The 17,404-nt window shown below is 42.2% G+C and overlaps 1 protein-coding gene across 1 annotated transcript in view; it reads left to right on the top strand.

Moving 5' to 3' along the window:
* Positions 1-17,404, top strand: part of ptprn2 (protein tyrosine phosphatase receptor type N2) — a 114,105-nt gene that overhangs the window by 13,311 nt on the left and 83,390 nt on the right. The window contains exons 2-5 of the mRNA XM_068709932.1: positions 971-1,021; positions 7,744-7,857; positions 14,693-14,928; positions 16,887-17,340. Of these exons, the coding sequence (XP_068566033.1) occupies positions 971-1,021; positions 7,744-7,857; positions 14,693-14,928; positions 16,887-17,340 (855 nt within the window). The remainder of the gene's footprint in view (positions 1-970; positions 1,022-7,743; positions 7,858-14,692; positions 14,929-16,886; positions 17,341-17,404) is intronic.

Genomic DNA, 17,404 nt, shown 5'->3' with positions numbered 1-17,404 from the left:
CGTTAAAAGTTCATTAATATTCATACAGCATTCATATATGGAAACGTCGGGGTATTAGTGTCAGAGACAGGATAGGAGAAGTCGCACTAATTGATGATTGATGGCTCTGCCATTAGCAGTGAGGCTCTTGGCCAGAGTTAATGCAGTGCTAAGCTGTAGGCTTCTTTCATGGAGCAGTGAAATATTTAGAATTTGTGACATTGGGCTAATTTCGTTCTGCAATATAGTACATGTTCTGCTCATTTAGTTGTCCATTGTGTATACTGCATATGCTTATGGTCTCCATTTATAGCAATATCGAGGCTTCGTAATGTTTTCCTTGATGCCATTTGAAGTATACCTGCTGGACTGGTTTACAATCTCTCTTCTTCACTCTTCAGTTGACAGTGATTTATATGATCAAATTAGGCTGCAGTTTGTTTTCTTAAAGGAATAGTTAGACAGTTTGGGATACACACTTCTCTGCGTTGTTGTTGTGAGTCATATGCGAAGATCGATTCCATGTGGTAAATTTCAAGCTACAGCCAGCAGCAGGCTATTTTAGCTTAGCATAAAGACTGGAAACAAGGGGAAAAAGCTAGCCTCCCTCTATCCAAGGGTAACAAAAATCCCCAAATTTTAATTTTTACCTTTTGCACTGATAAAACAAACAATATACTAATTCATTACAGAGCTTTAGAGGTGCTGGAGGATGTGTTGTGTTGCTTTTTGACAAGGCTAGGCAGAGCAGGGCTAGCTGTTTCCCCCAAACATCAGCTAGCAGCTAACAGCTGGCTGCAGCTTCATGTATACATTATATAAAGAAGAGAAAAGCAGCAAATTCTTCCTTTTGAGAAGCTCGAACAAGTTCATTTATGTCATTTCCGTTTGAAAAATGACTGAAATGATTCATCGATTCATCAAAATCTTTGTAGAACAACTTTAAGAGCATCTATTAATATGTCTGTGTTTCACCCTCTCTCGCCTCCAGGTTGCCTGTTTGAAGACGAGCTCTGTTCACCGTACGAGTTCTGCGTCAATGGTAAGTCAGACCCAGAGAGTCATGTGCGCCCGTACGCCCACCACACCTCGTTACATCATCGACCCGGCGCAGAAAGATCGTCATTGGAGAGCTCGCTCACAGCATTTTGTACCAGCTCAGTTTAGACATATGAGTCATGTTTAAGAAAAGCATTAAAACATCTGTGAGCCGGGCTGCAACAGTAAGAAACAGCACACAACAGAACTATTAATCATTTAATTCATCTAACTAAGCTTAGGATCAATACGTCAAGGTTTACCCAAACCGCAAATTTGTCACGACCGCCTCTATGAAACCATCTCGCCGACGGATGGATGGATGTGTCTGTGTCAGTTGTTGCCATGACAACGTGTCACCTGATGAATGGAGGGGAAATGTCGGGGCTTTTCACAGCGTGGCAATCAGCAGAATCACACACAGCGGGGAGGGGAGGGGGGGGATTTATAGCATGTCGATATCGAGGATCATCTTCACGAGAGAGCCGTTGTGAAAGGTTAATGTATTCTCCCACAGAGGACGGCTTCAGCACCATCTTGTTCTTAGGCTGGAGATCTACATCCATCCCAGTGCGTGTTTGTTTTTAATGATTGCTTGCCTGCGCTTTGAGGTTTGTTTGTTTTGTTCTCTTGCTTCATTTACTGTCTGCAGATTCATCATACAATCAATTTCACAAACAAGATGAAGCCAGCGAAGGGAGCTCGTGCTCGTTGGCAGACGATAGAATTACATGCAAAACATGATGTGACCTATAGGAGACAGCGTGGAGTAACAAACAAGACAAGCAATGAAAAAACTGGACAAGAACCAGTATGAATATTAATATATCATTAAGAGAGGAGGATGAAAAACACCTGAGATTATTATGTTTAGTGTCTGGGTTTCTCCTATAGTTACATGTGAGCGGCTACTTGATTTCTCATTTGTTTATTACTAACCTCTTGTGTATTTACAGTGCAGATATCAATTCATTTTCATTATTGATTATTTACTCTAGTAATCAGTCAATGATTTTGTTCTTAAGATGTTAAAAAATTGTGAAAAATACCAATTATAATATCTCAGAGCTTTATGCGATATCCACAAATGACTTTGTCCAATCAACAGCCCAAAAGCCAAAGATATTTATACATTTACTTTTATATCTTTATGTCAAAACTGTTGCTGAATGTACTTTGCAGTCAGATAAATACACAAAAATAATGTAAATTGATCCAAAATGAATGAACAAAGCATGAAAATCAAAACACAATTGGCATATTGCACAGAGAAGTAATGTAGAACAAGAGCGGAGACTTTATAATGAATATTAACAAGTTGAAGAAAAGAGATTAGTACTGCTTTCTTGCCAAGATTGAGTGAAAAGATTGATTCCACTTCCATGTTTGTACAGGAAATACTACAACTAGCAGCCAGTTAGCTTAGCTTTGCATACACACTGGAAACAGGGGGAAACAGCTAGCCTAGCTCTGTCTTAATGGCTTTTTCGAAAAAAAAAAATCAAACAAACAAGACATAGACTAGCTTGTTAGTTGTAAGTGGTGGTTAGAGGATGTTGTTATGTATCCAGTCTTTATGCTGAGTTAAAATAACTGCCTGCTGGCTGCAGCTGCATTTAGCGCGCAGACATGAGAGTGGAATCAATCTTCTTACCTAACTATTGTTTAAAGATGGGTTTCAAAGACACCTGTTGGCGGTGATAAGATCTAATAGTGAGTGGTTTTTAGATGTGCAGCATGTTAGAGAGGCACATTTGGAGATCTCTACCCTTATTTCCAATTTAACCCAGTTTAGGAGGAAACGGGGAAGGAGGAGGCAGTGAGAGAGGGAAGTATAAAAGACTGACTTTAATTACACAGTCTGCATTGGTACAGAGGAGAGCTGTGTGCAGCCTAATAGAGGGAAATTGCTGATACCTCGACAGAAATCCCCCAGAGGCACAGCGGAGGGTCGTGGTGGGTGTGGAAGATCCATATTACCTCAGAATATCCCGCACAGCTACGACCTGGACGGTCGTTTCTTTTCATCTTCTCATTGTCTATTTTAGTCCGTTACCACGCTCACATTACCCCTCTCACGCTGAAATATAATTACAGGCGCTATGCTTGATAAAGGCAAATATATACAGATTAATGTTGTACGTAATATGCAAGTAATGAGACCTTATTTAGTTGCTTCGTAACCCTCTACATACATTAAATTTACGCTCTGTCACTCTCCATCGGACTCCTGATGAGCAGCAGCAGTCGCCGCGGCGCAGACAGAGGATGAGTGGGAGTAACTAGGTCTGCCACTTCAACGCTTCCCCTGGTCCCTGAAGGAGTAACCTGGTTTATTCTGGGCGAGGCCAACCGTGCTCTTCCTCACCCGTGCTGTTGCCATGCAAAATGTCTGAGGGGGGAGAGCTGCTCTCCGTGGTGTCGATCGGCACCGGTTTATACGCGATTGTCTGTCATTTACAGTACATATAGCAAGTACTCATCCCCGGTGGAAGAGTTCATGTTTTTTTTAAAATTTGTTTTACAAACATGGGTAAATATAATGTGGTTTTTATTTGACAGAAGTCTGCAAATTGATCTAAATTAATTTAAAATGTAGAATACGAGTATTCATCCCCTTCAAAGGGACACACCCACATCATGGCTGTTGTAACCAGCCGCCCTTTGGTTAAATCTTTTAGCTGCTGTTGCTTCTGCTCACCGGTTAAGCTTTCTGCTATCAGGTGGCTCATATGAAGTTTACAAAGATAACGTTGGCTTAACATTTTACATTTTTGAAACAATGGGGGTCTGAGTCTGTCTCTCCGTCGTCCCTCTGCAGCCCTCTTCATTGTCATTTTCCATCCATCCACCTCTGACTTGCCTGCTTTGTCTGCGTTTTTTGGCTGAAATGACAAACACATTTTATTGGCTGTGGCTAACTTTTACTCTTACTTTCGGTTTTATATATATATATATATATATATATATATATATATATATATATATATATATATATATATATATATATATATATATATATAAATACTTTTTAAAGGGTACATGTAACAGCTTTAATAAATGAGGAGAAAAAGCTCCTTCAATATGTTCTTCTACTGTAGAAGTTATTGTGTCATTGATTTAGTATAGGTCAATCACCATCCTCCATACATCATTAGATCTTCAGCTGTCATGTCTCATTTTGGAGCCAACCTCTTCAAATCTTTATTTCCATCTTCAGGGAAATACTTTCTCAGGGGTTCCTCTAAAAGGATATGTGATTACCCCGAGACCGGACATCCATTTTGTTTTAATGCAACTCTCCAGAGTCTGTGGCTTACCGGTATGATAAGCTAAGCTAAAGTACAGCGGATAAGTGCTACAAGCTTCCCTGTGGGCACCGGTTGTCTCCTAATAAACACTTAACCGACGGTGTTTCATCGATCGGTGGTTATCTTGCCTCCACTTGGGCCAATATTGTCTGAAACGTCCGCGCTGTATTTTAGATTTAAACGGTTTAGGTGATGCTTCTATTGATCGAAGCTTGCAACGGGTTCAACTGCAGCATAAACACTTTAAAGTAACCACCGCAAAATCTATAATCCCAAACAATCTTCATGGGCGGAGAAAGAGCGCCAACGCAGTTGGTGCAAAATCCAAAAAATAATCAAGAAGTGCGAAGTGAAGAAACTGAAATGAGTCTGTACAAAAGGTTTGACAAAAGACACAAGCTCTTTTGTGGCAAACATGTGAAAATGTAATGTTAGAATTAAAGATAAAAATAAAACCTTACAATGGAGCTCATTTATATTCCACAGCAAATTGAATATGCAGTCTGTTTTGATGTACCTCTGAGAGTCTGCTTTATCTTTATTAATTTCTGTATTTACATGTAGATTGCAGAGTGCATGGATAAATGTAATTATCATTTCAAAAGCCACAATGTTCACATTAAAAAAAGACCTGAATAATCTGTAAGCACTTCAGTTTCTGTTCTTTTCTTTATTACCGGTCTACATCTGGCCGGTCTCGCCGCGTTGCTTCTGGCCTATTCATTTTCATGACCTGAGTTGCTCAGCTAATACACCTGTTCCAATACGTCTTAATTTGTCTCCCGAGTCTGTCTTCTCCTCCTTTCCGTCGTACAGTCTTTTGGAAAATGCTTTGCTGACTGTCGGCTTTAGTGTTCGCTGCTGTTATCCCAGAGCATTAGCCTTCACAGTTTAAATGGCTTTAGCAGCAGCCGGGTGTCGCTCTGTCTGTCACAGTGGGAGGAGAGACGCTGTCTGGATTTGCAGCTCTTTACCTTCTTTTTGGCTGAAAATCTTCGTCTTTATTCCCGTCAGCATGGCGCTTATCCAGGCGTAGCTCGTCCTCAGTGAGAATGTCACTGAATTGTGGGATTGTACGTTGATCGATTGCTTTTGTTGACTGTTCCATGCATTATAGATTGGATTCTTACAGGATCATTTGCATTGCAGTTGCCTTCTTTTTGTTTGTCACGGTGACACAAGGCACAACTTGATCCATTGTCAGCTTAATATTACCCTAAACCTGACAGATGATCATTAGAAAATCACTTTGCTCTGCTCTGCTTGATAGATTTAGCTTCATTCCCAAACAGCCTTGGATGGGTCGGCCCTATGGATCTATAGCACCAATGCGGTCTGTTATCTGCTGACATATCTAAGGATTGTGGTGTTTAATTGCCCTGCATTTCTGTTAATTTCAGATTTGAGCAACCCTTCATGCACCAGACACACGCTGCGCTCCTCCAACCCTTAAATTAAAATGTTGTTTTTAGCTGACAGAAAATCGGTTTCCTGCAAACTGTGAACTACAATGAGCCATTGTTGCACGATAATCTCAGTATTGTGAATACACACTAGAAAGTGACAGAACGGTGCTTTGTGATTCATCATGCATGTGGCTCCGAATGGTTCAGCATCACTTCGATAAATCAATCAACTATAATGTTTGGCAAACAGGGATTTCTTTGTTGTAAAATACCTCTCTGACTTCTATTTGTAACGCACAGAAGCCGTGTGTGTGCGTTTGGGTGCCTGGTGGCTATCGGGAACACACCTCACAACGGAGAAGGAAGTAACGTGTTTAACACCAGCCATGGAAACCAATTAGGAACGCCGAGCATCGAGCGTTTTACAGTTTCCGGTGACCTGTTATGTCAACCAGCCTTCCCTCATTTCTTACATAATATGTGTTATTGTTTGATTGGGATAAATAAATCCAACCAGACGTGTTTCAGAAAACTTTATATGACAGAAGGACAAAAGCTCATGTTTTTATATTAACCATGTCACCCGCGATGATACCGTTAGAGAAGAGAGTCTGTTGATTCAGATGTCTGTGACGATCTGTGCATCTGTAGGAGGGATGTTTTCCTCTGCGCTGCTTGAGATCCTAAAATAACTCCTGAGTGTTATACTGTGTTGTCTATGCTAATTCAACACCTCCCACAGGCTTCTTCCTGTACAGAGCTGTCATTTAACGGGTCACATGCGGGGGGGGGGGGGGGGGGGGGGAGTCAGGAAAACAACCGCTTCTCGTTTAGAATAAGAATTCAATTTAGAGCCTGACATCACGTTATTATCTTTGTAATCATCAGTCGCTGACTTTTACACTGAACACGGCACTGTAATTAAATTATTTTTAGTCGAGGGGGAAAACTGATGCTCGCTGATTTTTATAGAGGAAATAAAAAAAAAGAGCAGTCATTAAAGAATATTTTTATGTTTTTGCTCTTGATGCAAAGGTGAAGCTCGACGCTCCGCTCTTTGTGTCAAAATGCTAAATCACACAGATGATTAAAAAGATATTATTGATCATACATGTGCATGAGGAGGCAAAATATTTGCATGTAAAGGATCAATGTTTGTGTATTCTACGGTCCCTGACGTGTCACCGGGCATCAATGATGTTTGATGTTTGCTGTCATTGTCCGACATCTTGGGCCTAATTAGCGGGACGCTGTGGTGCATGACAAAGTGTTGATTCACATCATTAGATCCCATCTAATCACAGTGGCATCCTCACACATGCTCACACACGTTGGATGATTGCACACACACACACACACATACACACACACACACACACACACACACACACACACACACACACAGATGAGATGGCTCAGATCGGAGCTGCAGGTTTCATCTCCAGAGATCATCTGAGAGGTGGACTTTCATTTAGTGAGTTTAGCCAACAACAAGATGCATGGATTCATCTCTCCGACTGAGAGAAGACGGCAACGGCGGTCATTTATATTCCAGGCGTTACGTCCGCACGCTGCTTCTTTCTGACCCCCTGATCCTCAGCATCCTTCTGAGGTCTAGACCAGCTATTGAATTATGGGGCTGATAGGGTCTCTGTTGCGTGGGTCGCCTAGCAACCTGTATTGAGTGAGGCGGGAGGCCTGCTGATAGGGAGATCACCAGGGTCCCTGATAAAGTCCTTCCTGCCACAAACGGCTGCTTATCGCGATGCTGTCAGAGGAAAAATGTCAGCTATTAACCCCCCCCCCCTCAAAAAAAAAAACCAGGACGTTATGGGTACGGACACAATGCAGGTGCGCCACACACCAGTACATTTGATCTGGGTAGATGGGCTTCAAATCATTTTGAAAAATGTCTTACATCTTTCTCATGTGTGCTTCTCACTTCCAGCCATCAAAACGTACCCCTCATGAAACAGTTTTCACAGTTTTCCCATTTTCTCTTTCTGTAGACGGAGTGTTCGGAAGGTGCCAGGAGTTGGCCGCTGCAGACCTGTACACGTACGATATTTCTTCCTCTGCTGTGCAACGCCTCAGGATCCTCCTACAGAAGCTGGCTCACAGAGGTAAATACTGCCTGTTTGCCTGTCTGTCTTTGTCTGAGTGTGTGTGTGTGTGTGTGTGTGTGTGTGTGTCCCTCCCTCCTTGTTCAGCAGCCGTTATCAGTCATGTACAGGGCTTACAGCAAATGCTCGTCCACTGCCATTGTGTGACGCAAGCCAAATAAGACAAGCTGTCTCCTTGGCTAGCATAGTGCGACACAATTGAGCTAGAACAGGTCATTTGACTCATATCGGGCCATTGTTTCTCCATCATCCCCGCTAACTCCTGCAGCCAATCTAATTGGCTTGTATGCTGGTGGGACATTTACAGCTAATTTTGTGGATGAGTAACTGTGAGGTGTGCAGTGTGCATCACCTTAGGCGGTCTCTCCTACTCAATCAACGGCAGCAGCTAATGCGTTTGCTATAACAGGTTACATCTTCAGGGGCATGCAGTGCATTTAAGACGTCTTCATAACAGAAGTAACTAAATAGCTCATTATGAATGCTGCAGGAATTTAAGGGTTCAAGTTTCCCCAACCTTGGAGTCACGCTGGAGTCATGCATCTCCCCAGTTCTGTCACGTTGATGTATCGCAGATTTTGTATTCATGTCTTGTCTGTTGTAGCCACACAACAGCTAGAAATGACTGGAGCCTCCAGGCAGTCTGCTGTTATGGATCCATTGCTCTAACTGCTAAAAGAAAGGACTTTGGCTTGTTTGTTTTAAGGTATTTTCTCCCCATAAAATGAGTAAAACTAGCTTGTTAGACTCGGGCCCGTAGTGTCTTGATAATTTCCTGGAAAGAAATTAAGTAATTTGGTACTAATCATATGTGAAATGTAGAGACACTTAGAGCTAAGTGTTTGATAATAAATATATGATGGATGACCAGTTACTCAGGATTAAATGTAGCAGTTCTTCCAAGAAAATCCCTAAACATTAAAAGAGTCTCTATTTTCTTTATGATTAGTACTAATTATGTGATTCCTTCCAGAAAACTTGTCAGGAAAGTATTAATTAATGTGTGTAAATTACAGTCCAAAATTGTGTTTTAAAAATATATACATATATTATATTTTCTCCACACATTTGTCAGCCTGTAACTACAGTTACAAACCACCAGGGGGCAGTAGGAACCTTTGACACAGACCGTGACCACACGCATCAGCCCTCTAAATATAATTGGCTTTGCAGGCCATTCTGAGCTTAATATCTTTTAACAGGCGTGAACCACTGTTGAAAATCATTAAGAGCAAGCAGTTGGTTGGAGAAAATCCCCCCCCCCCCAAAAAAAAAGAGGGGAAAAAAAAAAAAATTAAGCGATGAATATTAGGCAAAGGCGAGACCACACATTTATTCTAATTACTGCTTAGAAATAAACAAAACGAGAGCGAGGAAGATCAGAAGAGATCCGGTGTGTAATTCGTCCCTGCTCCGTTTTAGGAGGTGTTCAAACGCTTTAGACGCTTTTCTCCACGACTCTGACCTTGTGTTCGTAGACGCCCATGTACAGACGCCGCAGACATGACATCATCACTTTGAATCATTTCCCCCTTTTCTGCCTTGTAGAATCACATCCACAGAGACAGAGCGTTATCTTCGGATGGATCCACAATGCACCGTTAATACTCGGCGGTACGCTGTTCTTATCAGCTCAGCAGCTATTGAAGTGTCATCTCTGAGACGTGGGGTGCACATTTTCTTTTCCAGCTCAGACAGGGTTACTGAGACCATTGTACTGTAGCCTAAATTGGAGAGATGAAGGGGAGAAAAAAATATTGAGGAGCATCAATGGAATCGATTTACAATCCTCTTTATCTTTCATCAGAGACGCAGGTAGAAATCTGCGCTCACTGCACACCACCAATGTCATCCAGATCAATAGAAATTGACCCTTGTACAAAAGGGCTTGGGTTGTCTGGCTGTGTCCCCATTGGCAGGACACAACGTCTGGTATTCCATTTTCATCAATACCTTTTGAATGCAAGCCCCTGTCACCCAACTGCAAATTACTTTTATATTACACAGCACCTAAAGCCAAGCAGCGTTAGTATTCACCGTGTGCAGCTTGTCTGTACACATTTCATAGCCAGGCTGCTGTCATATTGCTGTGGAGTCATTGTGGCTCTGTGTGTGTGTGTCTGCAGACTGGGATTGTGTGACAATACACACGAGAGCTAATTCAAGTAATGTACTAATTTGATGTACAATACAAAAAGGATGGAGCGTTTCATTTCAAGCACCGCCCCCGAACATCAAATGTCCAATCATAGCATGGCAGCCATATCTAGACAGGGCAGGTCTGTCTAGCTCTGGGTTTTGCCACATATTTGGGGGTTGTAGTAAACAAGAGCAACAATCTGTAGTCATCCCGAACTCCCGACTGCAAATTAGTTTTTTTCCTAGGATGGCGAAGGCACGACCCGCTCTACTTGGTGCCGTCGTTGGGTGGATTGATGAGGCTGAGGCAAGAGGAGTGAGATTGGTTAGGGTAAGGATGTCACGGTAAACCAATCAGAGTACGGCGGGTCATGTCTTCGACCATCCTAGGAAAAACGTATTCGCTTCCCGACTAACTAGCCTACTAGCTACATGAGGCAGCTTTAGTGTTGTTTACAAAGGCAAGGGGCATAGCATTAGTTATGTAGAATGTCTTTTGGGTTTACAGGTTCTGATACCTGCTCCTGAATTTTCACTTTTTTATTTATTATTAAGCAAAAACACCTTGTATTCATTGTCTTTGTCTTCCAGTGTGTTTGTATTTAATTTGGGGACGTTCACATTCAAACAACCCCTCCCAAACTTTTGTTAGCTGTTGTTAATTTTCCACATTCATCGGTTATTCCTCATCCTTAAGTCCGTATCTCTTGTAAAAGTGTTTTAATAATGAATAAGAACAATGAGGATACAGCCACTGTGTTGCCTGTGTGGTTTTTCATATTAAGCATCCAAACCATCAAAGAGTTAGAACGAATAACATTTTAATTAAGATACGTTTTTATTTATAATACAGTTCTGGGGCTAACTAGCTGAACTAAAGACAGTCCAGTTAAGTTATCGAGGATGCTGACTGTTTATCTCGGACATGTAGCTTCAGCCTCAGTCTTTTAGCACAATATCAGAGGAAAGTTAATTTTAAATAGTTCATGTCGTATTTTTCAGTTCCTGGTCAGTATTTATCCCGTCGAAGCTCCGTACTCTCGACATCAGACAGAATCACGTCAGAATGTGACCCCGGTGTTCATGATGCACCACGGTAAACTACACTAACCTGCAGTCGATTGACCTCCTGACCCCGTGCGGAGCGGTGGATATACTCTCACAGCACTGACAAGTGAAGTAAGATGATGCACTGTGACATTTACATTATGGCTCCATTGACAGAAGGCATCAATCAGGGACAATCAGTGACCATAAACTGACATTGTGTCACTCCAGCCACTGAAGTACGACTTTCTTTCCTGCACAGAAATGTCTTTTTTGACAGACAATCGACAAAACCTATTGTTGTTCGTCCTCATATTCTGCTCTGTCTGTTCCTTGACAACCTTGCTAGATGGTACTGGAGAGATAAAAAAAAAAGAAAACGGCAGACACATCACACACTAACATGCCATGTTGAAAACTTGAGTTGTTATGAGGAAACAAGAGTGCTTTTATTGAACCGTTCCGTGTGAGGCTGTGTCTGTGAAGGTGGACGGATCATTTCAAAGAAACCTGCTGCAGATTTTTACTCCGGGCAAAAATGATTTCCTTCACAGGAAAATAATTGTTTATGTTCACCAACTGTTTTTTGCAGGAATGGCAATATGAAATTATTTCAGTATGAGGCGGTCACACTTTGTTCAAATCCACAGATTTTTATTTTAAAGATACGAAATATATATCAGCCTGGATTTGGGGGAAATGTGTGTAAAATTATGCATAAGATATTTAGAATATTTGCATTTTAAGAAATAGTGCAGCCATAAAAAAATTAAGTTATATCCCTCAGTGTAAACAGCATATAGCTTCAGGGAAGAGGTGGAGTTGATGGAATAAGACCATAAAGCTACTAAACAAAGAAGAAGACATCAATATTCTACATTCTATTTTGTAAGTAAATATAATGATACTGTACACAATGCATTCATATTTTTCTGCACTGTTGGTTTGTAAATTTGGATTGACACATTTCTTTTTGACTAATTAGGTAGAACTCGCTGCTAAATTATTCACGTTCTTCTCCATTAATTCCTTTAGAATCAGTTGGTGGACAGAAGTAAAGGAAAGAGGAAAATCTGCATTTCAAAAACAGCAGATGAAACTACAAGACGTGTAGACAGGATCCCATCTAATGGGCTTTGAATATTTAGGAAGCCCCTCTCTCTCTCTCTCTCTCTCTCTCTCTCTCTCTCTCTCTCCCTCTCTATCCCTCTCTCTCTCTCTCTCTCTCTCCCTCTCTCTCTCTCTCTCTCTCTCTCTCTCTCTCTCCCTCTCTCTCTCTCTCTCTCTCTCTCTCTCTCTCTCTCTCTCTCTCCCCTCTCTCTCTCTCTCTCTCTCTCTCTCTCTCTCTCTCCCTCTCTCTCTCTCTCTCTCTCTCTTGCTCTGTCACACAGAAAAGAGACAGGAGGCCAACAGAAACATCTCGCTTGTTTAAAAGCTGTTGCGCTAATGGAAAGGCGTTAATTAACTGAGGCATTTGTCTGAGACAGAATACTATCCTTAACAGGCAAACAATCCGGCAGTACTCGCTCTTCCTCTGGACTAACAGATGCATTTGCATGACATTTAGCTCCTCGGTGCCTGGGTAATCAGCTGAACCGTTGATTGAGACAAGTCCAAACGTAAAGGCCCCACCACTTTTCTTCCTGACTTTTTCCTTTTACAAAATGGTTCACTTTGATTCTGTAATTTGCGCCGGTATACCCCCCCCCCCCCTCAAGTGTGCCCATCAGAGACACACAACAACAAGGTATGTATGGAAATGAGTGCATCCCCCAGGAGACAGGAGGGGGGGATCGAGGTGTCACAGTCAATGAGGCCAGCTTCATCCTGTTGTGGCGCCGTCGCACATTCACCATGAACCCATTTAACCAGCTGCAGTTAACCGCAGGTACCATATGGATACTTTAGGGCTGCAGCCAGAGCTGATTTTCCCCATCCCCACTGATGATAGCATAAATGATCATCACCGCGCTAATATATAACAAGTACACACCACATCGGTTAAGCCATGGGTAGTTAACTGTCATTGTTGTGCGGATGGATGGCTCAGCTGCGTTCCAGAACAGCGACAACATACGCTGCTTTGTGCTCCGTTCAGCGCTGCCAGGAGTGACTGGAGGCATCTGTAGCTGCTCTGCATTGCTCAGATCCTCATCTGGTGCTTATGAATATCTATGAGAATACCCAGAGTCTATGGGTGAGAAACCAGGCTAATGAAGACATTCAGCTATGTTGATGCTTTCATTTCTTTGGTATTCTTTTAAAACCCAGGCTGAATATTTATTGCTATTAAGCAAGTCCACATCATTAAGAGCAGCATTGTTTCTTTCGATGAATGTGGTAAAAAGTTAGGCAGCTGGGAATGTAAGCAGTCCACGCAACAAAATTACTTCTTTCTCATTAAAAAAAAATGCTTCCGCGTTGAAATGAAGTGTCATCAGTGGACATCTTGGCTCCTCAAACAAAAGTGTGATATCTGTGGTATTTCTGCGCTCTTTGCTGATGGAATGCTGTGCCTCTTGGCTCATTGGGAACGAAGCCATGTTTTGGGTATCTTTTTTTGCTTGGGTAGCTCCATCTGGTCCTGGCACCAGTGAGCTTTGCCCCTGCCCAGGAGTTCTGCATCCCAACTATGTGTTGGCAATTAGCAGAGATGTTGGCGAGGCATCAGGCCGCAGTGTGACATTCTCCCTGGGCTTGTTGACTGGCTGTGGTGTGTCTGTCTGTGTGTGTGTGTGTGTGTGTGTGTGTGTGTGTGTGTGTGTGTGTGTGTGTGTGTGTGTGTGTGTGTGTGCGCACATGTCTGTGTATATACATGTGTCCGTACATGTGTGCATGAGTTTGAATGTGTAGTCACGGATAAGTGTGTCGTCATTATAGACCTCTTCTGCTCTACCATTCGGATTCATCCTTGCTGTTTTGTTTATCTTGTAAAGATGATTTTAAACAATTACTTCAAAGTAGAGAACTTAAACAGTCATCATTTAAATGAATACTGCGTCAAAGAAACAATATTAAATGACAATATGTTACATCTTACTGACACTTAAACTGTTTGAAGTAGATTTCCCTCCTAGTATTTTTTAAATATTGTCTACATTGTAGTCTTTCATTTTTTCAGTTTATTGCATTTTGTTGGAGCCTGCCGTTATTTCCATGTGATGGCTTTCTTGCAAGCAGCGAAAGATATTTTAAAGCGATATTCCATAAGTTTATCCATGATATTTCGAAAACCATATGAAAAGAAATAAAAGCCCAGAAAGTATGGTACTGGTCAGTCATTTTTGCCTCCGACATTCATTTTGTCCAAGGGAACAATTTTTGAGTCACAACACAGCCAGGAGCTTGAATTGGTAGTGCTAGTCTGGCTCTCCCATATATCATTACAGTCATCCTCAGTTTTGCAGAATCGATTCTCTCTCCCATTTCTGTTCAAAAATAGATTTTTTTGTTTTTTTATTCAATTGTGTAATCTAAATATTAGATCTTTATTGTCTGTAATCATCTATGCATCAATGAATATGTTGCTTTGTTTGATTTATTTCCCAAAGTAGTGTTTGATCTGCAGCTATCTGCATACATTTGTATTGTTGTTTTCATATGTTGCTTATTCCATTTGGAATTTCAAGGGAATATCTTTTGTTTCCAGGTTTGACATGGCAGGACGACATCACCCAGCAGGTCATCTCCAGAGAGCTCTCCAAGCTGAGGACCGTTCCTCTCCGCCACCAGGCCTCAGCTCCGAGCCCCCTGACCGCCTACAGCAGCTCCAGAGACGGGAAGCTGAGCAGAAACCTTCAACAGTACCTGGCGGGCCTGGGCTTCCTCCCGCAGTCTGAGGACGACGGAAAACCAGGAATTCAACGACTGGGAGCCAACGTTCAGGTAAGAGTCTCTCACGCTGTGGGCTTGTAGTGGTTGCTGACTTTGGAGTGGATTGGACAGGTGGAACAAGTGCACAAAATCATGCAGGTTAACAACAGAAGATGTTAAATTGAGTGCAGAAAACCCTTTACAAGATTTACTGTGTTTTAATGTGTTGATGTAATGGCTAGAAATATAGCATTTAGGTCAACAAACAAAGTTTTCCTCAACTAAATCATGGAAGGCCTCTTCCTACTCCTTTAGAAAAAGAGTCATTATGTCTTTTGCCGAGGTTGCCCTCTTGTCCCCGCACCACTTTTGTTTCTCGCTTTCTGTCTTCTCCTCCCCCTCCCACTGAGCAGAGACCTTTTTACACAAAGATCTTCCATCACCTCTTTACATTATTCAATCCTCATATTTAGGGCGGAACCCCGGCTTTGTGTGAAATGTGCTCTGCATCCTTCATAGCCGAGCCGCTTCCTGCTGCTGTGTCAGCGCAGTCATAATGCAAAGTTGAAGAGTTCAGGACCTTCCTTATTGATGAGGCGAGGTCCTTTGTTGGGTAGTGTGATGGAAAAATGCAAACATGGTTAGCATGAATGGCAGAGCGCCCCCGTCTCGCTGTGATAATGCCATTATGGCCTCTCAGTACGCCGGACTTGGAAAGACTGACATTTTCTCTATATACATTTGAAGGACAGAAAATGGCACCGAGGGAGATAGCTAGTGTTAGTGCTGCAGCGACATGGATGATAATGCTGCTCAGTGGATCGGATATATTGTGTGCTCAATTGAAGCGTGGGCCCTTATGATTCAGACAAAAAGAATGATTTCTCTTTTTCACAAAGAGCAGAACAAGATCACACATTTTAGCGCCAGTATTATTACCAAAAAGTGTGAAACGGCCTCCAGATACCTGTGTAGCAGTGCATTGTGATGTAAACACATAATTCATCATGTGTCAAATATAAACTCATATAGCTAAATCTGAAATCAGCAGATGCCTCATAGTTTCTTCTTTTTTAGATAAGGGATGGCTGCTACTTCTCTGACAGAAGGGATATGCTTTTTTAGTTTGTTGTGGAAATGCATGAAATTACTCTTTGAGTGACACTATCTCATCTATGATTTCCATAATGCAATTTCCAAGGGCAGTTGTCTTTGATCTAGAATCCCTATTCATATCCTGTCCTGTCTAGTTGAGCCCAGGTTGCTTCTCTTTTTATACTAAAGACTGTCACAACAATGCTGACCCAGCGTAACCCATCCAATGTTCTCACTGGGAGGAAAAACACGACTGCAGAGCTGAAGCTGTTGAAGATTCATTGTATACATTTTGTCACTTTAGCTTCACAGAAATGAACAAGACACGACACAGGGTCGTCGGACATGCTAGCAGCTTTATGTGGCTGCACTTGGGCAAATGCTAACTTTAGAATGCTAGCATATTCACAATGACAATGCTAGCATGCTGATGTTTAGCATAATGTTCACCATGTTCACCATCTTAGCTTAGCCTGTTAGCATTCTAATTAGCACCAAACACAATGCACTGCTGAGGATGATGGGAATATAGTTGTTTCTGCAGATATTTGCAGTAGTTTGGTGACATGAAAAACAACTTTATGTTGGGCTAAGGAGGTATATAGACATTGTGACACATGCAAAAAAAGTTATTACAATTTGTGAATGTGTTGTTGTTGTGGAGACATTTATGTCCTAACCACAAATGTAAAGCTATGGTGGCGCTGGAGGAAAAGTCAGGGGGTCCCTGAAGTCATTAGGATTCATCCTCTGAATGTACGAACATTTAATGGAAATCCATCCAATAGTTGTGGAGATATTTTAGTCTGGACCAAAGTGGCAGGACCAATTGTGAGACCATCAGTCATCCCCAGAGCCACAGCCACGAGCAGGGCAAAATTATGTTTGACATATTAACAATGCTCTAAACTTTGAAGTGGCATTTTGTGTTGTAGAACGAAGACGTCAAGTCTGAAGGTCACTTAGAGCCCAGTCGGTTGAAACCCCAGCAGGGCTGGAAGGAGACCACTATCTACAGCCATCAGAAAGGAGCTGGCCAACCTCCAGTCACCAAAGTCTTCACCCAGAGCGGAGAGGGCAGACACCCCAAGCTCAGTACAACCTACTCCAACCGGGACCCAGGAGGCAACAAGCTGCTCACCAGCCATCTGGAGCAGCTTCTTGCAGAGGTACCGAGCACTCAGCAGGGCGCCCCGGGTGTCAAGTCTGCATGGCCCAAAGGAAAGCTCCACTACCTCAGCTACATCCGTCCAGCTCTGAATGACCATGCAGAACCGCAGTCTCACGTGGCTTTTGGCTCCAAAACCCAAGGGCCTAATCTAGACCGACTTCTGCTCAAGGCTGGCTCAAACCGACTGACCGCCAAAGAGCCTCATAGTGTCATGGATGGTAAGAGACGCTTTTTTTACACTCCGGCTTTTATGTTTGCCCCACAATATTCCTATTTTTTGGT

Source organism: Cebidichthys violaceus, unplaced genomic scaffold (assembly GCF_023349555.1).
Source record: "Cebidichthys violaceus isolate CVI_PGR_0920_01 unplaced genomic scaffold, fCebVio1.0.p SCAF_15, whole genome shotgun sequence".
Lineage (NCBI taxonomy): Eukaryota > Metazoa > Chordata > Actinopteri > Perciformes > Stichaeidae > Cebidichthys > Cebidichthys violaceus.
This window is presented reverse-complemented; position numbering and strand designations above follow the sequence as displayed.